Source organism: Trifolium pratense, linkage group LG7 (genome assembly GCF_020283565.1).
Source record: "Trifolium pratense cultivar HEN17-A07 linkage group LG7, ARS_RC_1.1, whole genome shotgun sequence".
Classification (NCBI taxonomy): Eukaryota; Viridiplantae; Streptophyta; class Magnoliopsida; order Fabales; family Fabaceae; genus Trifolium; species Trifolium pratense.
Window position 1 is genome coordinate 21,722,339 of NC_060065.1, and position 23,220 is coordinate 21,745,558.

A 23,220-nucleotide genomic window follows, 5' to 3' on the forward strand; every position below is an offset into this window, starting at 1 on the left:
TTGCTAGGTGTAGAACATCGTCGTCCGATTTGAAATGAATATGCAAGAATGATGGTGCGTGCGATCAAACCAGATACTCTATTCTTAGAGTTAGACAAAAGCAGAGCGGAGTCGGTACATGAATGACATCCTCCAAGCAAGTTCGCGGACGCTTTGGTTGAAGCGGAGCATTTGGGCATTACCAACATCACAGAGGATGAAAAATCGACTTATGGAGTTGGGTAAATCTCAATCCTATAAATCGTACATGAAAAATCATGACCAAGCATTTCATGAGATTATGGTTGATGCTAGAAACAAATATATGATGGATGAGTTGCTCAAACTCTCCAAGGATAGCTCACTTATCCTGGCCATTGTTGGCGGGGGTCATCTGCCTGGTATGACAACATGTTGGGAAAACAACACAACAAACTAAGATGCAGAATCTATTGTCTTTTATTTTTGCTCCTTATATGTCCTTTATTACATTCCCTAATCTTCTTAGTATCTGTTTGTTTGCATAAATAATCTCAATTTTCACTGTATTGAGATGTACTAAAAGTAAAAAAATACACAGATTGAGGACAAACAAAATAAAAGAGTTGTTAAAGTGTTCTTCAATTCAACTCAGAACAGCTTATCGTTACTGCGGAACTTGATAGAAAATTCATGAGATTTCGTTAAACATTTATTAACAAAACGATTTGAACCATTCATTTTCTAAAACTGTGAAGATCACTTATTTTACCTAAGTATGCACATCTCGACCACCAAAAAAGTGTCGTGCAATCTCGACCACAAAATAAGTGTCGAGATGATATAGATGACGTTGAATTCAAACAGATGTTTGTATGCAGCTTTCCCTTCAAACCTACACCCTAGATGGAGACTTACGGACACAAGTATTACTGTGGTAAATATGAAATTATGATCTTATAGTATCATATTTAATTCATTCTAAAAAAAACTCTGCATTTCTCAAGTATATGTACTGATGGTTTGACTTACACGATTGTGGTTTGAATCTCTTTTCTAAGATGAAAGATTTCTATTTTTCACAACTATTTATCTTGCAAACATAAATTAAAAATATAATTCACTACCAAGTCTGCATAATTTTGTAATATATTGCAAACATAGAATATAATTCATAGAATAGAAACCAAACATAAACATAAAGATAAAATACTCCCTGGTCTTCCTCTCAATAACAAACCATCGTTGCATGTCGTTGGCATAGACGTCGTTGCGAAATGATTTGTAAGAATAATTAATATCGTTGCCATAAGTAATGTTTTCGCAACAACAAAGATTATTGCCGTATGATGATTATTGTCGCAGCAAAATGTATTTTTTTCAACAACTAAAGTTGTTGTTCCATTATTTGCCGCGACAATAATTGTTGTTGAGATAAGTCACTTTTCCCAACAATAATAAAATTGTTGGGAAAAAAAATTAACATATTACAACGACTTAAATTAGTGTTGTTATGTATATTTTTGTCATCAATTTGAATGTCGCTGCAAAATAGTCGCTACCGAAAACCTTTTTTCTTGTAGTGTGCTCTCCCTTTTGTCAAATGAGTGATAAGAGACAAAGAGATGTTAGTAGTGCTTCTTCAAGTAAGAAGAAGAGGGCAGAAAGAGAGCATTGTTAATAGGATTGAAGTATAAAGAATCTAAAATGATGTATACACATGAAGATTGTAAGAAAGTACAAGCTCTTCTAATAGACAACTTCGAATTTCCTAAAAACAACGTCAAGATGTTGCTGAATGAAAAGTAGATCCCTCCTGAGAATGATAAATCACGTGAGTTAGATAGTGCAACTTTATGGCATGCAATCCTAAACTTTATTATAGAAATAAAGAGTGAAGATACCTCAGTAATGTATGTCAGTGTTCATGGTTCATCAAATCCAAAGAGTTTAGTTGCAGCTGATTATAATGTGGTGAACGGTAATTTTAATTTTTTTATTAATGTATTATTCATGTTATTGTTTATTTTTTGTAACATCATTAATTTATTTGTCATTTGCAGCTCATCATATCAAAACAAATGTCATTACATCAAAGTTCATAACATTTCTTACATCAAAATAGATGTCATTACATCAAATGTACAACAAAGTTCATAGTTTATGTCATTACATCAAAGTTCATTACATCGAAATACCATTTTTTACATCAACATTCATAACAACATAAACTACATCTAAATAACAAAATAACAACATAAACTACATCAACATATGGTCATTGGATTGTCTTTACTACCAAACTGACGGTTGTCAGGTCGCCTTTCTCAATGCTCATGAGTTCCTCGATAATCTACTGCCTATCCAAAAAAGAACTTTCCCAATTCAAAGTTTCTTCACAACAATGTCGCTTCCACTGACGATTTGTTTTAGGCATCGAACAATCTTCTTTTAATTGCCCAAATATAGTGATTAGGTAACGCGCCAAGGCAAACAACCTTTGAAGATGTTCAAAGAAAATAGTTAAACAAACTTAAGGATTTTGTATGTGCAAAGAAAATATCATGAAGATATTCAGCTCCATCTTCAACAATCGATCGATGCTTGAAAAAATATTTATTATCGTCAAGATGTTTGAACAAGTGTTGCATTTCAGCGTCGAGGCCCTCAATTTAACTTTGTACCTATGACAGGCGTTGTAGATTTGCTTTGCTGAAGTCTTATTATCTGGATCTCTATCTTTCAATGTGGAGATTATATTTCTTGATGCGACCAAATTCCTAGTCATTTTGTCCAAAAACCCATTCTCTTTCGATTTCAAATGATCCACCATGAGATGTCGACCTTCAAGCTCTTTGTCTAACTCGTGGTTGTGTATGCCGTTCACAACAGTTAAACGTCATAGCTTTGTTTCATTATTGTAATAACCACGAAGTCAGAATGGACATCCGTATTTCCTCGTTCCAGTTTGATCAAATTTCAACTTCTTATTGGTTGGCATGTACTTCCCATCCTGTTCACATGTCAACACAAAAAACTGCTTTATCTTATCGCCGTCATTGTCCGATCTCATAACTCTTATCGCAAACTTTAAGTTTTTGGCTATGTCGTGAGCCCATTTGATCAACTCATCTTGGTCTTCTTTTTTTTGTCAGTCGCAAAATGAGATGTTGTGTCAATTTCTATTGGGGGAGGCTTGATAGGCGGAGATTCAACTTCAACAAGGCCCGTTGCACGAAGGCCTAGCACAACAGCTCACGACGGTTTAATTTCGTCTCCCATAACTACAAAAAAAAAGCGCAAACACAAAAAAATAAATTAGTCACATATAATAGTTAGAATCATAATAGAATACTAATTAGACACATACAATACTAATATTCAATTTGTCCAACAATTTATAAGTCATTAGTAAGTCAAGCTAAGCCAAAGCAAGCAAAGGCAGTAGCCCGCGTAGGAATTTTCAAGTCCCAGTAAACTTCGATTCGTAGAAACTAAATTTGTTCTGGGTAATTTTCAGTTTATGTTAACCGAACGATTCGGTGTCAGAACACCTACGAGAATAACACCTACGATATAGCTAAAAAACGAATATAAAATGATATTTACCTGGGGTTTGAGCTTCAATGTGTGTTAAATCCCTTAGATGATGTTTCAATCTTGATTTCAAGCCTTGAATGCGTGTGAAAACGTTGTTGATTATGTTTTGATGAAGAATACGAAGTGACAAGCTGATATAAAGGATCGCTTCGGTTAATGTTAACCAAATTTTTTTTGCGAGCGGTTTCTAAAAACCGAAGTTTCGTTTGTTCGGTTCGTAAAAACCGAAATTTTGTGTTCAAATATTTTCGAATTAAGAAGGGAAAATGGAATTTTATGGGGTATAAAAGAATCGCGGGGATCTGATGAGAAATTTTCTATTTTTATTATAGGCTCACTCCAAAACAAATATTATTATTTTTTGGTACAGAAAGAGGGTCAAAACCCACTCCAAAACAAATATAGTAATCACGACATAAATATCTAATAGGATAAATTCACCCTTAATCGTTTTTTTTTTTACTTAAAATTCATCCTTGATCTTGATTTTTATAGTCTTGGCAAATAAATGCTGATTTTTTTTGTCAAATAATAGTGGCCAAATTAAATGCGTTTTTTTTATTTATGTAAAATAAAAATCATAGTCTTAATTTTTTTTTTTTGGCTTCTGATAAATTCTCTCAAGATAATTTTATTCAAAATGTGACGGATTGTGATCACTGGAGTCTAGATCTAATCCTTATGTTAAAGTTGACTTTTATATTCGTAATATAATCCTCCCTTTCTTACTAAAATAAATAATTATGTTTTTTTTATAATTTTTATGTGACTATAAATGAATAAAGCACCATTTTAATCCTCAAACTTATAATTTGTTGTCAAATTAGTTTTTATTAATCAGTTTGGATCTTGAATCTTTTTCTAAGTAATCAATTTTTGGATCAAGATGTATCTTTTGTTGACAATTTAGTCTATAAAACTACTGTCAAATAAAATTTTAGACATGTATTTACAATTTTAATATACTCATGGACCAATATAACAACGAATTATACTCTGTTAGACCAAAATTATTTTCACCAAGTGGATTAACCGAATAAGTACCCCTTAATTATGTTTGTTCTAAACAATTAGTGATGTAATACTAATATATTTTATATGACACATATGATCTAATGATGAGAACCAAACTGAAATCGATAATTTTCTATAATTTTTTTATTCATATTTTCAAGCATATAAATTATTCTATTTCGTTCCTATTTTTATTGTATTTATCTTTAAGCATATCATCTTTTTATTGTATTTATCTAATGTTCTTTCTATTTTTTATTTTTATTTTAGTGAAATTTTTATGCGTATGGATTGTTCTGTTTTGTTCATATCTATAATTTATTTTATTTCTATTTTTAAGCATATCATTTTTATTGTATTTATCTTATATTTTTCTATATTTTTTTATAATTTTTTAGTGAAATTACAATAAATGATACAAAACTTGAAACGCGGTTTAAATTACTAAGGATAAATTAGTAAATTTGATAGTAATAGATTTTATTAGATTAGATTAGATATTAGATACTCTCTCCGTCCTATTTTATAAGAACTATTTTGACTAAATGCACTATTCATTTATCATGCTATGACTATATTTTTTTAATAATATATAAATATAAATATTATCATATAAGATCTTGTTTGATTTGTTTCGATGAGTATTTTCAAAATATCAAGTTTTTATAATTTTTACTAATAGAGAATTAAAAATATTATTGATCAAAAGTATGTAATGACATACATACAGTGAAATAGATCTTATATTTGGGGACGGGAGAGAGTAGATTAGAAGTAGATTAAATCTAAATAAATTAAACTAATATAAACCATAAACGGTTGATATTTGTTGACTACTAGATGAAGATGCGTAAACGCAAGCAGAGAACAGAGGATCTGAGAAGCAAACATGACCACAACACAACCGAAGAAGATTCACGTAGGGTCCGCATACTACAAGTGTCAAGTGCAGCAACACATAACACATAGTACATACATAACCGTCACCACCAAACCAACTTCAAAATCAAAATAATAAAAACTATGATTTAGTTCGTTTTGTAAAAGATCAATTGAACTGAAAAGAAAGAAGAAAAAAAATGATGAAAAACATAGGTTACAATTTGAGTTTGGATGTTAAAGCTGGAATTAATATTCCATCTAATAAAGTAGCAAAACTGAATTTGGTAGGTTTTGTTCCTGGAAGATTATTATTATGTTTACCTACGACAACAACAGCAATATGGAAGAGGAAGAAAGTTGAAGAGATGAAGTTGAAAAATGAGGTTGAAGTTGCTGTAAAAAGTGCTTTTGGATTTGGGTTTTCTGCTGCTCTTTCATTCTGTATTTTCTGTCACGCGCCAACTGCTCTCGCTCAATCACTTACCGTCGCTTTTCCCGTTTCACGCGCACCTGAGGTCACCTCATTTCTACTTCTTCAGTCTATTGTTATTATTTTATTATTTATTTTTGAATCATGCCATAAATAAGTAGAAAAGATTCCTTATATTATACCCTTAAAATTTTAAGAAAATATTTTCAAATTTGAATTTGAATTCTTAACAATGTCTTAGGGACACTTTTTTTTATGTTGGTTACAATGGAGACAGAGATCGAACCTAAGACCTCATGCATATTACCCAAACCCCTCACCACTGGACCAAACCTAGTGGCTTACTTAGGGACACTTGTTATTATAACATTAAACTAAAATTTTTAAGGGTTTTGTTTTTTTTTTTTATTGCTTGTATTCTTATAGTGTGTTCAAAACAAGTAGTACACCATTAATTTTGCATTGTAATTAAAAGTGTACTACCAAAATTCAATTGTTGAAAAATTGGCAAAATACTCTTGCACCTTAGCAATTGTGTTAATTAAAAATAAGAATGTCCAAGGTTAGAGCTAACTAAGTGTTATAATACTCAAGTTTGTTAATTTTTTCATAAGCTTAATTAACATGAACCTTGCTTAATAGGTAAATGCAGTTCAAAGAACTCTTGTTGAAGCATGGGGTTTGATTCGGGAAACATTTGTTGATCCTACATTTAATCATCAAGGTATTTCTTATCCTATTTTACCTTAAGCTCGGTTTCATATTTATTTTTCATTTTTGTTTACAGCCAAATAATTGCATAGTTGGTTACTCAATTATTAGGAATCAGCTAATATCTTGCAGAACCTTTTTCTTGATGATACGTTCCATCAAGAAATAATTTGTGCATACATAATGAAATGCGTAAATCATGGTTTTGAATTGCTGTTATGATTACGCTACGAACTTTTATATTGCAGCAGAATGTAGCTAAGGTGGTCGGAATCGTAGTTCTGATGTTGTTGCAGAGACCTCAAAATATTTATATTGCAGTTGCAATTGTGGTTGGCGGTTGCGGATCACAATTTAAAATCATTTTGTCAATGTTTACATGGACTGAACTGATCAATAAAATAAACGTGTAAACTTTTTACTTGTAGATTGGGATATGAAGTTGCAGCAAACAATGGTGGAAATGTTTCCTTTGAACTCGGCTGATGCAGCTTACACAAAAATCAGTGGAATGCTTTCTACCCTTGGAGATCCTTTCACTAGAATTATCAGTCCAAAGGTCGTACAACAAACATTTCCTTTTCGGAAATCTCAATCTTACTTTCTTTGTTAGCAGAAATTGTACTAGCAACTAGAGATGGGATCATAGGTTCAAATAAAGTCATATTATCTTTTATTATGTTTAGGATTTAACTGGTATGCATTGTCAGTGTAAATATTTTTCACACGGTCAATCAGTTATAATCATCTATAATGGTCGGATCAATAAAAATAACTGACTTTAACTATAAAAATCTTAAAAGTAATACACCGACAATGTATTAAAATTAAACTCTTATGTTTAACAGTGATTCTAACTTTTACAGGAGTATCAAGGATTTCGAATCGGAAGTGATGGAAACTTACAAGGAGTCGGCCTCTTCATAAATGTTGAACCAAGAACAGGACATTTGGTCGGTAACTTGCAAACTGATAATTTTCATGCTTATTGTTCTGGTGTCATTTGATCATGCCATTGACACCTAGAACTAGATATCAATCATAATCATGCATGTCTTGCTTCATTTATTTTTATTGTAATACAAATTTATCATATAACGAACCTGTGTAAATTCCATTTTTAAATTATGGTTATTTCTTTAAAAAAAAAATCTGAAAATCACAGGTTGTTTTGTCATGCATAGAAAACAGTCCAGCTGCTCGTGCCGGTATTCATCAAGGAGATGAATTGGTTGAAATAAATGGTACTGACCAAGTTAGTTATTCTAAAATATTTAATTTGAAAACAATACTGTAGAATTATGTGTAAAAAGTGATTTTCTGTAAAATGTTATTAGTCCTTCCTTATGATATATATTTTTGGACTTAAAGATTTTGTCGCTGAAATGAAATTGTAATTTTCTTTTGTTTGAATATGTATCTGATTCTGCAGGAGAGAGACTTGATGGCATCGATAGTGAAGGTGCAGCGCAGAGGCTTAGAGGGAATGCTGGAACAACTGTCACAGTAAAGGTTCATTGTGAAACATTGTTTTCTTTTGTTGCATAGAGTTCGGTTTTCAATCGTCAGTTTCTTTTTCTTGTGGTTAGGACTCATTTAAACCTTGACTTATCTTTTGTAGGTCAAAGACTCGAGCAGAAACTCTTATATCCGAGAGGTAAAGTTGAAAATTTAGTGATTATGAATATGATAAATGAAATGTTAACGCTTTTCATGTCTTTTCCCTTTTTGTTTGAAACTTGAACTTAAAAATTCACAATTTTCCATTGTTGATCTAAAATACTTGAAGGTTAAACTTCCAAGAGAGTATATGAAGCTCTCTCCAATATCCAGTGCTATCATCCCTCACAAATCATCAGAAGGGCAGGTGATAAAAACCGGCTATGTGAAATTGTCAACCTTCTCTCAGGTCAGCAGAAGAATCGACTGTGAAAAAAATTGAAGTTCTATATCTTTAGCTAAACTTTTCCTATTCCGTATTGATTATTGACAGAGTGCTGCAGAAGACATGCAGAATGCTATCCAGAAAATGAAAAATCAAGGAGTACACTCATACATACTTGATCTCCGGAACAATCCCGTAACTTACTGTTTTGATGGAAAATTTCATAGTTTTGCCTCATCGCTGGATTAGTGTAACACATAGACGTGGTTTCCTAATTTATTCATTTTTACTTGTAATTTTGTTGTAGGGGGGTTTGGTAAAAGCAGGCCTTGATGTTGCTCAGATGTGGTTAGATGGAGACGAGACTCTTGTAAATACGATTGATAGAGATGGGAATATGTCACCTATTAATATGATCAATGGACATGCTATAACACATGATCCACTTGTAGTGATTGTGAGTACTAACTATAGCAGCTTAATAACATTGATTATGCCTTTTAATTCTGCAATCTCTGAATGACATGATCCAATTTTCATATGTTGATTTTATATATGCATTAAAATTAACTTAGCTCAAATAGCTAGTTTGATGAATGGTGATTTTTGTATCCTCAACAGGTCAATGAGGGAAGTGCAAGTGCCAGTGAAATTTTAGCTGGGGCATTACATGATAATGGTCGAGCTATTCTTGTGGGGCGCAAAACATTTGGTAAAGGAAAGATTCAGGTATCATTAGTCTTCTTCGTTATATAATGATCATACCGCGATGTTTTCAGTATTTAAATCTGGTCATTAAACAATATTTCCAAAAGGAGAACAATGAAACAAGAGGTAGTGTAATGTTGCATTAAATACTCCAAGTGAGTCTTCCATAAGAGTGTTTTCAATTTTAAAGGCATGAACAATGCATATTATCAGTGCCAAGCTATAAGGTTCTGATTTTGGGTGGTGATGTTGTTGCAATCTATGAAGCACAGACACTCCTCTGACTAGGATGTCGACGTGTCAGTGTCGTATCTGGTGTCCACGGCTCCTTTCAATTTCTGTCGATCTAATGCAATGTATCATTCTCATTTCAGAGTGTCACTCAGTTACATGATGGTTCAGCCCTCTTTGTTACAGTTGCAAAATATGTATCACCAGCCCTTCATGACATAGATCAGGTCGGGATAACGCCAGACGTTCAGTGCACAACAGAAATGCTTAATTCACCAAAGGAAATATCAACCAAAGATAAGACATCAATCTCATCTCTTGAAGCAGATTCATGCATTATGGTAGCTGAACATGAGTTGGATATGAAGGAGTCCAAAGGGACTGTTTCTTGATCATTGCATTGTCTTTTTATCTCATTTTCTTTTCAATGTTAGAAACTTGAAAGGAAAGTTAGCTTAGTGCTACTAATTTGTACAATGTTACATTATGATAGTTATCATCAGTATATAAAATAGAAAAAACAGATTGTATATATCATTCAATAGAATAATAGAAAACTTCTGTATTGTAGACTTGTAGTATAAAAACTTCATTCAGTTTGTCCTAATTCAATATTTTATGACAATGTTTTATTTTATTTTATTTCAAAGCAGCATTGATTTTTATATTTTTATATTGTGTCTAACTCAATCTTATAAAATTGGCGCGTGCGAGTTTTTTTCTTTTTTTTTTGGCGTCAAGGAGTTTATGTCTCTTTGTAACCCTTTTCTCTTCCCAATATAACCCTTTTCTCACGCCCATCAGTATTGGGTTTGGTGCGTAAAAAATTTGGTCGGTGGTATGAAAGGATAGACTCTGATACTATATTAGGTTTTTATATAAAGTCTACCTCGTTCTTCCTAAAAAAAATTCCAGCCCTTGGATTTGGATTTTTCCCAATACAACAAGCAGAAACAAAGAAGAAAGGCAAAGAATTTGATTAAATGAAACAATCAATTATAAGGAATTCAACAAATACATATATATCAGCTCACACCAATAGGTAGGTACAAATTACATGTCTAGTACTCATCATAAAGCTAGTTTTCAATACAATACCATTTTCAACAAACAAGCATAAACTTTAAAGTACAAGATTACCCCTCACAATTGATATTCCAATTCACTTCAACATGAAAACCACAAGAGAAGCCAAAACAGAAGAACACAAGACCACCTTAGAAACAGGCAAAGAAAATCCAGCTCCAGCCTCCAACTGACCGGTTGGTGCAATAGAATCTTGTGCCGCGATGTTGGTCACAAAAAACATGACCACAAGCATTAATGCCATCAAAATGTTAGCAGGGAAGCTACCAAATGATGCCATTTTCACAGAATATGTTTGTTTTACTGTGATAAAGAGACTGAAGGGAATTTGTTCAATGACAGAAACAAGACTTGAACTTATATAGGAATGAGGAAAACTTGAACAAGTTTACATCAAAAGGCATTGTTTATTGTTGGTGAAATGGTATTAAACATTATAAAAATTAAATGTTACTTTTCGATTATTCCTATTTTTTTAAGGTTGTTAAGACCCCACAAGACCAATCAATGTTAGTTGGTGCAAGGTGGCATATATCGTACATAACACTGACACGTCAGATTTAAGACGTGTTAGGTGTTCAACATGTGTCGATGTCTGACACTTTAGATACCTATACATGGTATTAAATCAGACATTTCTATTTCCTTAAATTATTAACCGTGCCTATATGTTTGTTTCAGTGTTCTGTCAGATGTTTGTATATGTGTCGATGTTTGTAGCTTAATATGGAATACCCTCTATTTTTTCAGATGGGTTGGATCACTTGCACGTTTGGATTCTTAAGCTCTATTGCTGAAGTTATTGGTTTTGCTGAAGCTATTGGTTACTTGGAAAGGAAAAAAGAATGAAAAGAAATGTGAAAGGGATTATTTGATTGTCTATCTTTTCTAAATTCAGTGAAACTGGTGGAAACTCTCTTTCAGTCCAGCCAAAGCATCCTTGATATATCAACTGTTCTGATTAGAGTAGTTTTTACTTTTTAGTAAAAAAAAATAAAAAATGTCGCAACCGAAGAAACCTTCATTAGTTTGGTTTGATTCGGTTTTTTTTTTTTTGTACAAGGTTTGATTCGGTTTTTAGTGCTTTTTAAAATTGAAACCAAACCAAATTAACTGGTTTGGTTCGGTTGATTGGTTTATAATGATTTTTTTTTTCAAAAATATATTAATTATGTGTATTCTTTTCTATCGTTTTTCGGTGTATTTCTTGCTATCAATTTTTCAAACTATCATTTTTTTCAGACAAACTATATTTTGTGCTCTCTATTTTACAAACAACTTCAAATTAAATAAATTTATGTAACATACCAAAACCAAATAAACCAATATTATTTCATTTCCTTGATAAAAAAATCTATTTACATAAGTTGTTATACAATTAACCATGTTTCATTTAATATTTATAAAAATAATATTAGTAAGAGGTTCGATTTGGTTCATCGGTTTTTAAAATTGAAATTCAAGAACCGAACCAAGCTAATTTGTTTTTTTTGTTTGGTTCGGTTTTTTATTTGAAGCAAACTAAATCGGTTAATTTTCAGTTTGGTTTGATTTGATTTGGTTTGTCGGTTTTGATTTTCTCTGATCTGTTTACACCCCTATTCATTTGGCAATTGAAAAGACATGTAGCTATTATGAGAGATGTTACACGAAATTGAGGAAGGAATAAGATGTTTGTGTCTAACGTGTATTGATTGAGAGTCATGAAGTTGTCATTAAACATTTAGAGAGAGTTGATTTTATGGAGAACTATTGTATGTGGACTAATTAAGGTGAACAAGTTAAAAAGAGGTTGGTATCGAAGTTGGAATTACAAGTTAAAAAGATAGATTATTAGTATTAATTAAAAAATCTATAATAGATTTTATTGATAATAGATATAAATGTATAATGTTTATCTTGTAAAATATATTTACGCGTGTATTTAATGAAATTTTATCATAATGTAATTTTATGGGTTCCTTGTTTCTGACATATAGCGCAATTTTGATTGAATGTACATGTAAAATGATTTTATAAGTGAACATAAATTAAATTCGTTATATATACCGAAAGACGAGTAAAAGTCGGATCCATTTCTTTTCTTCTTTTTTTTACATTTTAAATGGTTATATATCAATCATTTTATACCTCAAATATTATTACAACTTGTGCAAGCCAGCCACATCAAGTGGTTATGAATTATTCAATACCTCAAGGCAAACAAACATGTAACACAACCAATAAAACAACCCTAAATCCTTGGAGAACCATACATACATAACCTATTAACAACCAACCAATGTAACATTTTTCCCAAAATAACTTCAAACCATCTCTTTTAAAGCTCATTCTGCCTAAACACTCTTCAACCAACACAAGATCATCAATCAATAAAACAAAAAACACATTTTCCCTCTATACTAAATAAATTCAAACACATTTTCATTACATCATGGACATGAAGAAGGTTACCTTCGCCGTTCTCGTTGCCGCTGCCTCCATGAGTGCAGTCATGGCTACCACTCCTGAGGTTACTGTTTCTGCACCAGCTCCTGGTCCTGGCTCTAGCAGCGCATCGACAACTGTTGTTGGTTCCTTGGTTGGTGCTTCATTGTTGTCTTTCTTTGCCTTGTTCCAGTAAGCTCAGAAAATATGTGAAGGACAACAGGGAGAGAAGATTATACTATATATGTAATTCATATTGAATAAAGAGTGATTAACCATAATTACGCGGTTATATGTTTCGCTCTATTTGTAACTGTTGAGAATGTAAAACAAATTTGTAATCACAGTTATGGTTAATGCACAATTCTGCATTTCTACGTCACACTATTCTTATTTAGAGTTTTATAGTTTAATGCTGTGTTCCAAAAAAAAATTACAAATACTTTCAATCATATAACCATATAAAGGGTGTTGCAGCGGGTACGCTCTGCACCCCTTTTGCTTTAAAAAAATATATAACCATATACATGACTAATAGCGGTTAGTCAAGTTGATAAGGAGTTTACTTATGCGCGTGAATTCAACTTCCGCTGCCGACCTAAAAACGTTGCAAGTACATTTGTCATCCTTCTCTGAGTTGAATTCTGTCCTGACACTATTAATCTTCGATACCTAACTCACCTAAACTTTTGGGTAATAAAAGATAACCAGAGAACAACAGTCTGACCAGCCAAGTGAATCCACCAAAAAACAGTCTTTCTAATTCTAATTTTGTTACAATCAAAGCTATATAACTTACATAAGAACACCAAAAAACATATCAACCTTTCTCAAAAATAATTCAAGCCATTTACAATGAAACAATCACCAAGAAAAAATTGTGGGATGTTATTTTCCAAGCCAATCTTCAATCAAGCAAGAGTCTCAAAGGAACAAACTCATGTAACTTTCCAAGGTACAAATTTTTCTTACAATAATGAAATGATTCATAACGAGAACCTCTCACAAAACTAGGTTTCTGGATTAAATTTTTGTGACGACAAGAGGCTTTTTGTCAGCCATATAGCTGTTTCTCTGGATGAAACTGTGTCTTCTCCGAAGGGTCTTAGCACTGCGGCAAGCTCTTCAAGCTTTCCTTGCTTAAGTAAATGAGCGCATAACTCAAGCAGAGACTCCAAAGCATCAGCTCTTTGTTGGCCGGAATTACTCAACACCCTCTTTGTTTTGTCACCACCTACTGAATTATTTGTGCTTAAGGAAATTTCATTTGGTGTCTTATCAACCACAATGTCATTATTATCACCATTTGGTGTAAATGCTTCAGAGTTTTTACTTTCCTTCAAGCAGTTTAAAGTATCAGTGTCTTGTTCAACCTTAGCAGGTGATGCTTTTTCCTCATCAATGAAACCAACTTTATCATTGTCACTTTTGTCGTCACTGAACACAATAGATTTACTAGGGCTGTCAGGGTTGGAATTTCCATTCTGTGCTTCAGCTTTATCGAAACCATCATTGGAAGAAATATCATCGACTTTTGTAGTGACCACGTTTATGTCAATTGTATTTGGCTTCTGAAAGTGTTCGGCAGAAACTTGCTGTTCTTCATGCAATGTATCCAGTGTAGTGTTTGATGTGATCTCATCAATTGACACTTCTTTGTCATTGCCATTGCCGTAAATGAGTGATTTGCTTGAGTCCTCAGGTTGAACATCTTCTCTTTGTGCTTCGGCTTTATCACAACCTTCACTGGAAAGAGTATTATCAACTTCTGTAGTCAGTGCATTTATGCCAATTGTATCTGGCTTCTGAAAGTGTTCAGCAGCAAATTGTGTTTCTTCATTAGATGAATCCAGTGTGCTCTTTGATGTGATCTCATCAATAGACTCTTCTTTGTTGTTGTATTCGCTGTAAATAACCGATTCACTCAAGTCCTCAGGTTTGACATTTTCTCTTTCTGCTTCAGCTTTATCAAAACCTTTACTGGAAAGAGTATCATCAACTTTAGTAGTCACTGAATTTGTGTCAATTGTACTTGACTTCGGAAAGTTTTCAGCAGCAAATTCATGTGCTTCATGCACAGAATCCAGTGTGCTCTTTGAAGTGATATCATCAATGGACCGTTCTTTATCATCTCCGTTGCAGTCTTTGTTGTAAATGATTGATTTACTTGAGTCCTCGGGTTTGGCATCTTCTCTTTCTGCTACAGCTTTATCAAAACCTTCACTGGAAAGAGTATCCTCAACTTTTTTAGTCACTGTATTTATGCCAATTGTATTTGAGTTCTGACAATTCTCGGTGTCAAAACCTTCACTAGAAAGAGTATCCTCAGCCTCTGTAGTTAATGTATTTATGCCAACTGTATTTGAGTTCTGAAAATTCTCGGTGGCAAATTCCCGTTCTTCATGTACAGAAACAAGTGTGCTCTTTGAAGTGATATCATCACTGGGTTCTTTATCATTTACATTCCAGTCTTTCCTGTAAAGGATTGATTTACTTGAGTCCTCAGGTTTAGCATCTTCTCTTGGGGCTTCGGAAAAAGCATCAAATTCACATTCGGAAAAAGTATCAAAACAACCTTCGGATAAGGTACCTTCAACTTCTGTTGTCACTGCATTTATGTCAAATGCATCAGGATTCTGAAAATGTTCAGTAATAAATTGTTCTACAAGCAAAAACTCTAGTGTGCTTTCTGAAGTAACCTCATCAATGGATCCATTGATATCAATGCCAATTCTATCTTTACTGGACATTATCGATTTAACAAAGTCCTCAGGTTTCACATTTTCTCTATGTGATTCAGCTTTATCAAAACCTTTATTGAAAAATTTATATTTGTCTTCTCTAGTTAATGCATTTATGTCAATTGAATCACCCTTCTGAAAATGTTCAACAGTAAATCTTTGTTCTACATCTAGAGTATCTCGAGTACATTGTGATGTGACCTCATCACTGGTGGACGCATCTTTATCATTGCCACTGCTGTCTTCATTGGAAAAAGTATCTTCAATTTTTTTAGTCACTGCATTTATGTCAACTGCATATGACTTTTGAAAATTTTCAGTAGCAAATACTTGCTTTTCATGCGCAGAATCTAGGGTACTCTTTGAAGTGATCTCACTTTCAGTCATACCTCTTGCAGCTCTACTTCTGAAGTCTACTTCCTTGCACACGCTGCAAACGGTTGATTCAGATGTTGTCGACTCGTCTTTTGAGCCACTAATACTAGTAGAGAATTCCAATGTGTAGCTGGTAGGATCAACCATTTTAGTCTCAAGGTTGTCTTCTGTGCTTTTTGACACTGCTAATTTGCGACCATTTGGTCGGTTTCTTGTCTGTACATCTCCATTTACCTCAAACGGATAAACATGCTCCAAATGGTTTACAAATCCTTCTTCTTTGTCCCTATTGTCATTGCCACCAGTAGATTTGTAAGATTTTTTTGGCGAGTCACAACTTATGAGATGTACCGGAAGAAAAACCGATGGTGCATTACGAGAGCGAAGAACAAAAGGTTGTAAATGAGGATGTCTCAACAATTCAGCCGCCTGTCAACAAAGCAAAACAGCATAAGAATGAAACAGTTTCATCTAAATGAATCATACATGAAAGGCTCACTTGAACTCACTGTTGGTCTGTGTTCAGGGTTTTTCCTCAGCATGCTCTTGATAAGTTGTTTCCTGTTGCATTTTAGCATTTAAATTTAAATATAATATAAAAAGGATAAATCGAGATTGACCGGAAGATATTTTTAAGATATTTTATCACATGAAAAAGTGACTTACAGTGTGGAAGAGTAAACAATTGGCATCGGAGAAATGGTGGATCTATTTATTTTATTGATAAGTCCAGCCCTGTCCTGTTCAAATCATTAATCAAATTATTTCATTTAAAACATTGGAAAGTGAGAGACTTTGTTGTCATTTAATTACAACATCAAACTATATAGATGGTTTGAGTTTGTTCTTACTGGAGCACGAAATGCCGGCTGATGTGCAACAATTTCAAACATGCAGCAACCTTATTACAAGCAAAAGGATGTCATCATACACAAGGTCAGATATCATATCATATTGCTTCGTTAACGAGGAAGGCATTTGAAGCTCTTACCAAGTGACCATATGTCAGATTTATAACCATATGGCATATCCGCAAAGATCTCGGGACACATGTAATTTAGAGTTCCAACAGCCTACCACAAGATATAAAGGCACAAAACAAAGTCAGACTTTAATATGTATGGATTTAGTTATATTAAATAGTATTATCATTAATGATATGAAGTTCAAAGAAAGAAAACAAAATTTATGCTTTTAGTTTAGCATCATCAATTACTTGACATGAAAATCTACAACCGAACAAGTAAAAAAAAAAATCTTGAATAAGATGATAAATGCAAAGTTTTTTTTTTTTTGAAGAAGCTAAACTAGCCCATCCAAATTGGCACCAGAGAGAATCGAACCTGAGACCTCAAGGAGGAGCACACTCCCAGGTCTCAAGCCAATACCACCAGACCAACCCAAGTGGGTTATAAATGCAAAGATATTAACAACAAAAACAATACCGAAGAAGCGAGATCGTCTGCGTTTAGTAGCTTCGCAAGACCAAAGTCACCTGCAGGGTCCATGCAATACATATATTGCTTTAGACAACATGATACGTGGAAACCAACCAAAAGTAACGAGCATTCAAAGATAATGCATTCATACCTAGACGAATGTTGTTTTCTTTGGAGAGGAATATGTTGGAACACTGAAATTAAAAGAGCTTGCATTAATGTAAACACCATATAAGGATTTCTTTGCTAGGATAAGGAAATAGGTAATACTTAATACCTTAAGATCTCTGTGGAGCACACGGTTAGAGTGCAGGTAGTCGACAGCTAGCAACAATTGAGTCATCCATTTGCAGACTTTCTACAGGAGAAAATAGCATGCAGGTTGAGCTAACAATGCTTGTATAAGAAAAACATTATAGAAGGACTTGTTTGGAATTGCTTCTTCCAGCTTATCTACTGGCATAAGCACTTGTTAGACTCTTTGGAAGAGCTTTACTTATAACATTCCCATTCACCTCCGCCAAAACATACAGTAAGGAATGGTACATTAAATATCAACAATTACCTCCTCTGGAAAAAAAGATCCTCGAGATTTCTTTATATTCTCAGCCCTGTCCCACAAAAATGCAGTATTCCATCAGTTTAATTAATTGATTATAATGCTCCTACGAACATAAAGAAATGTTACGTATATGGTCCGTAATACTCAAACGATGTTCTTAAAACCTATATCCAACAGTATTTCAATTCAATCTTAGATGTGATTGAAATTACTAATTTTATGAGATGATCTTTCAATAAATCTGTCTTTTTGGCTTCAAAATAGAACGGTAATTTAGATTCCTACAAAAAGTTAAAGATCAACTGACAAGAATTCTTTAAGATTCTCCAAATATGTACAGAACACTTATAAAGTTCATTAGATCTAATAGCTTAAACTTTGAGGTCTAATTTATTGAACAGGCCATAAGAGTCATTGGTATACTTATTTATCGCTCCGACTCTAATAATTAAAATTTTAGAATAAAATTTACATTCCTATGGTAAAACTCAGTATAATGATCGGTGTGATTTTGGCACATGATAGAGGTTTATTATAGTTTATCAACATTTCAGGTCTACTTTCCCCTGTAATAGATATGTTAAGAGTTATGAAAACCATTTTTCAAACATTTACCTTACCTAATAGCTAAGCTTTTAGGTAAATCGTGTACTCATCGATTGCTAATAAAACATTTTGCCTCTTAGATTTATAGAAAAACTATAGCTCAACTCTTTAATTTATGCTAGCAATAATCACTGTCGCTAACGGATGTTACTACACTCACATGTCACCGCCTTCGCAATAGCCGCTTATAATGTATATATAGTCCTCCTACAAATCATGAAAATAGCATAGATATTAAGTAGACTTAAATATAGTCTTAAATATTGAAATAAGTCTATACATCTAAATAAATACAAACTTTATTATAATCTCTAAAAGTAAAAATGAAAATCCAAAGAGGCGGAGAGTAGTCTAGGTCCTTACCTTCTCCACCCAAGCATCTTTGTACTCCACAATATAAGGGTAATTTAGTTGTGCTATCAGGTCCATCTGCAATAGAAAGAGAAACAATATGATCATTTTATGTAAGAACAGAAGATAAATAAACCATTTCAAAACCATGAATGGGAATATCTTAACAATGAAGTTAGTGAAACCGTTATTAAGAATATTATCATATATTTATAGAAATTCTAGCTTCAGTTCATGTGATATTTGTCTCGAATAAAAATGCCTCATAACATGGTGCTCTGATAGTAACCTGGTATTGTATTAGAAAGAATTAGGAAAACCTCAATTGATTACAGAACAACAATGAAGAACTTCGAGGATCTACAAACTCCGTATTGTAAAGCCCCAGTTCTCTCCCAAGTCACAACTCATTTGCTATGCTACCTGTCCTTATTTCTCTAATTATCCAAAACCCGAATTAACCAACTAAAGGGGGTTTAAACATTCATGTTACCCTAAAGGTGAACAGTTTGTGGTTGTAAAATTACAATCTAGCAGGGTCACACTGTTTAAAACATGGAATGATCAAAACAAAATACTCCCTCCAGTCTCATATATAAGCAAAAATTCTTTTTTCAGGTTCATTGAATAACTGATGTATCTGGTCCATGGATCAGATACATCCATTATTAAATGAACCTGAAAAGAGAATCTTTGCTTATATATGAGAGCAGAGGATATAATAAAAAAAATTATGAACTGCTAAACTCCATTTGTTCTCATCTTGAACCAAACTTCACCCAAAACTGAAATGTCTTCAGCATTTATCTGTTCAAGGATTCAACTATCTTGTGTCTCAAAGACTCGGCGTTCTTGTGTCCTCTGCATCTATCAGTAGCCTTCTTCTAGCCACCTGCTTTACCTGTTGCCTCAGTTCTTGAAACCCTTTTTTGATTCCTCCCTTTGTTTCACCAGAAATAGGAAATCTAATACCAGGGATAGAATCCAGGTAACTTACTAGAAAGAATAGGGAATATCTCCCTTGATTGCAGAACAATAATGCAGTACTTTGAGGACCTTCGACCTCCCTGTCAAAAGGACCCAATTCTCTCACAAATCACTCGCTACCTCTACATCTCAACCCCTCTTCTTATTTATAGGCAACATGTCTTATTTTTCTAATTATCTACATGGATTACCTATCGTGGTCAAAGCCTTAGGTAAGCATAATAAAATTTACAAAAGAAATATCCGGAAGTAGAAGGTTTTTTGTTTCTTTTTAAGTGCAAAAGCATCATCAACGATTACTAACATCGTAACTATGTTGAGGAAGTAGAAGTTTGATCAGTACTTCAGAAGAAATAAAACTAATGCATAGCAGAACTTCAAAAGAAATGAAATTCAATTATACTTTAATAATGATATATTTTCTAGTCTTTGTTTTTTTGTACACAATTAATGAAGCATAGCCAAATATTGCATGTATATATATATATCATCATGGAAAGAAACAAAGATTCTAACAAGTACAGGCTACTCAGATTAGGTAGATTCAATCCACCATGACTCAAAACATAATAAAAAACAAATCAATTGTTACTATTTATTATCAGTAATGAGACAAAATAATACTCAATAATAACAAAAAGCACAAAATAGAATTAAAATCAGTAAGCAAGTATTTACAAAAGATTAGCTTGTACATCATCAATTATTTAGAATTGAATACAAGAATATAATACCAACAAATAAATAATTGTATAGTTACACCAACCTCTTGGTATGCTGTCAATTTGGACTTCTCCGTATGCTTGGCTAATCGAATCTTCTTCAATACATACCTACCATGGATGAAATCATTATAAAGTGGAACAAAAAAATTGAAAAGCAAAAGCCTAATTAAATTATCAAATTTTTCAATCCCAAATACATAATTTTTCTAACCAAGTGATTGGACTCGAGTAGTTCTAAAGAACCCGAATTCGATTCCTGGTGGAAACAATTCTTAGTCAGACTTGACTTACCTTGCGGCAGAACTCTGAATCACTAGAACTACAGGTTAATACAAAAAAAAAATACAGAATTTTTCTTTTTGAGTTATTTCTTTGAACTAAAAGGGCTTCAAACCCACCAACAATTGAACACTAAAATGACAAAAAGATTGAAAATTTTCATGTGGGGTTGACCAATTTTGAACACAAAAATCGATCTTGAAACAGTTCATATGATGCATGTTTTATACTAGCAGTTACAAAAATAAGTAAAAAAAACAGACAGAAAAAAGAACACAAAACAAAACATTAGTTACCTCTTTCTGTCGGTCTTATGAAGAACAAGAAAAGTTGCACCTAAAGGTCCTCTTCCAAGTTTCTCAATAACCTCATAATCATCCATCTTCTGAAGAAGAAGAAGAAGAAGATAAAACAGTGAAGAATAGAAGCAACAAACAGATCCTGATTTGTTATGAAATCAAGATGAATGAAATGTTATATTATTTATTTTATACCAAAGTATATAAAATAAATGTGAGAAGGTATATGGTGGTAGGAAGTTTTTTTAATGTAATTAAAGACAAAAAATGCAGTTTGTAAATGAAAGAATTGATTATAAGAGTGTGACTTTGGTGCCTAATGAATGAGACTTGAAGGGTTTCACGTTTGACATGAGGAATGAGTAAAGCCACATTTTAAATTTAGTTTATCTAGAAAAGAGAGAGAATGAAGGGTAAGAAAGTCAAGTAAAGCAAAGCAAATATAAGGACAGACATCATGTTGCTTTCATATGCCCACCACCAGCCAATGACCCTATAAATCATATTGCGAAAATCACTCTTCAAAATACAAAAATTCTTTAAAGCATAGTAAGGATATACTCTAGTCACTTTATGTTAAAGAGTTTTTATACTATATTCAAGATATTAAATTTGAGTCCCGGTGCGCATATGCATGTAAAATGCAGGGAATAAAGTTCGAATTCGGGTAAAATTGATCATCTCTAATTGACTTAAGGTCATTGTTCAATAGTTTGATAAAATCTTAAGCTAGGAGTTTAATCAATTCAATAGATATATTCAATTCAATAGATAAAATCAAACATGGTACATATGAAGTTGTCATGTCTAGTCTCTTATTTGATTTTAAAATTGTCCTTGATACTGAACAAATTGGGGCTAAGAGACATGATAAAACTGGAATTCTTGTCCCCACATAATCACGGGACAACTTTTTGTCTTCTATTCAAGTTGTCTAAAATACCAAAATAACATTTTATCCACCAAACATCGTACAACACAAAGTTTGTTCAAAAATTTAAATGTTTGTAGGATTTTGTCTTTACTGTTGTGTGCTATGAACTCGTGTGTTGTAAATTTGTTCGTAGATTTATCATCAACTAGTCTCACACCCGTGCGATGCACGAGTGTTATGCGGTATTTTATATTATAATAATGTTGAATTCACTTCTTTCAATCACATGCGCAATAACATCTAAAACAATTAAAATAGAGACATATTATTTAGATTAAAATATCAATCAATATATGAGATTTAAATTAAAATGAAAGCTAATAATCATTACCAACTATTTTTTCTTCTTCGGTTGAATTCAAAATATCTTAGAATGGCATAAAGTCAAATTGGTTCAATGGAATGTGTGGAGCATCGATCTTGGTAAATGTAGTAGTGTGCGATGCACGGACATTATGCGTTGTTTTATAATGAAGCGTCAAAAAATTATTTGTATAAATAGTACATTAATAATTGAAACAATAGATGTTATCAAAATAATATTAGCAATAAAACTTAATTAAAAATATCAACAATATAAATTATATTTGTAATTGCATTTCAAACAATTTATTTGTAGTGTTTCGTAAATATCATGCAAAGTCCCACTACAAAAATACCACAAATTAGACAATAAGAATGCTAAGAACAAAAATAAATATTGAATATTAAAAGGGAAAGAAATAAGGATGAGAAAGAGGGTTGGGTAGAAGGGTTATACAATGACTATGATAAAGTGGTAAAATACAATAAAGAGCATCAAAATCTATATATACTTGCAAAATCAACAATATAGTCTCATTCGTTAAATACAAAGAAAAAGAAAGATACAATAAAATCATAAACTTTCAGAAACAAATCATTCTTCTACAAAACTAATAATCCTTCCAAATAGAAATTTCACATGCTCATATATGTATGAGGAGGGATATAAAACATATATATTATAAA

General features: G+C 32.6%; 2 protein-coding genes across 5 annotated transcripts; one reads left to right on the forward strand and one right to left on the reverse strand.

The window, feature by feature from the left end:
• Window positions 1–5,412: 5,412 nt before the first annotated feature.
• On the forward strand, window positions 5,413–10,061 carry LOC123898283 (carboxyl-terminal-processing peptidase 3, chloroplastic-like). The gene is made up of 12 exons (XM_045949196.1): window positions 5,413–5,969; window positions 6,527–6,608; window positions 7,024–7,154; window positions 7,462–7,548; window positions 7,761–7,839; window positions 8,028–8,107; window positions 8,217–8,252; window positions 8,385–8,504; window positions 8,589–8,675; window positions 8,788–8,937; window positions 9,102–9,209; window positions 9,563–10,061. Exons 1-12 carry the CDS (start codon window positions 5,652–5,654, stop codon window positions 9,809–9,811), a joined length of 1,527 nt encoding a protein of 508 aa, XP_045805152.1. The 5' UTR covers window positions 5,413–5,651; the 3' UTR covers window positions 9,812–10,061.
• A 3,735-nt stretch (window positions 10,062–13,796) lies between these two features.
• Window positions 13,797–21,703, reverse strand: LOC123898900 (serine/threonine-protein kinase Nek2-like). Of its 4 annotated transcripts, none has more exons than XM_045949935.1 (14): window positions 21,294–21,703; window positions 20,760–20,826; window positions 19,019–19,084; window positions 18,816–18,862; window positions 18,053–18,098; window positions 17,765–17,845; window positions 17,639–17,681; window positions 17,494–17,543; window positions 17,040–17,121; window positions 16,900–16,949; window positions 16,715–16,788; window positions 16,558–16,609; window positions 13,936–16,477; window positions 13,797–13,901 (listed from the first exon to the last, which is right to left on the reverse strand). In XM_045949935.1, the coding sequence occupies exons 1-13, from the start codon at window positions 21,377–21,379 to the stop codon at window positions 13,943–13,945; spliced, it is 3,279 nt and encodes a 1,092-aa protein (XP_045805891.1). In that variant the 5' UTR covers window positions 21,380–21,703; the 3' UTR covers window positions 13,797–13,901; window positions 13,936–13,942. The 4 variants fall into 4 exon arrangements, with proteins under 4 accessions (XP_045805891.1, XP_045805890.1, XP_045805892.1 ...); XM_045949934.1 differs by having other exon boundaries at window positions 13,797–13,898; window positions 13,933–16,477; XM_045949936.1 differs by lacking the exon at window positions 18,816–18,862 and having other exon boundaries at window positions 13,797–16,477; window positions 21,294–21,365.
• Between the last annotated feature and the right edge of the window lie 1,517 nt (window positions 21,704–23,220).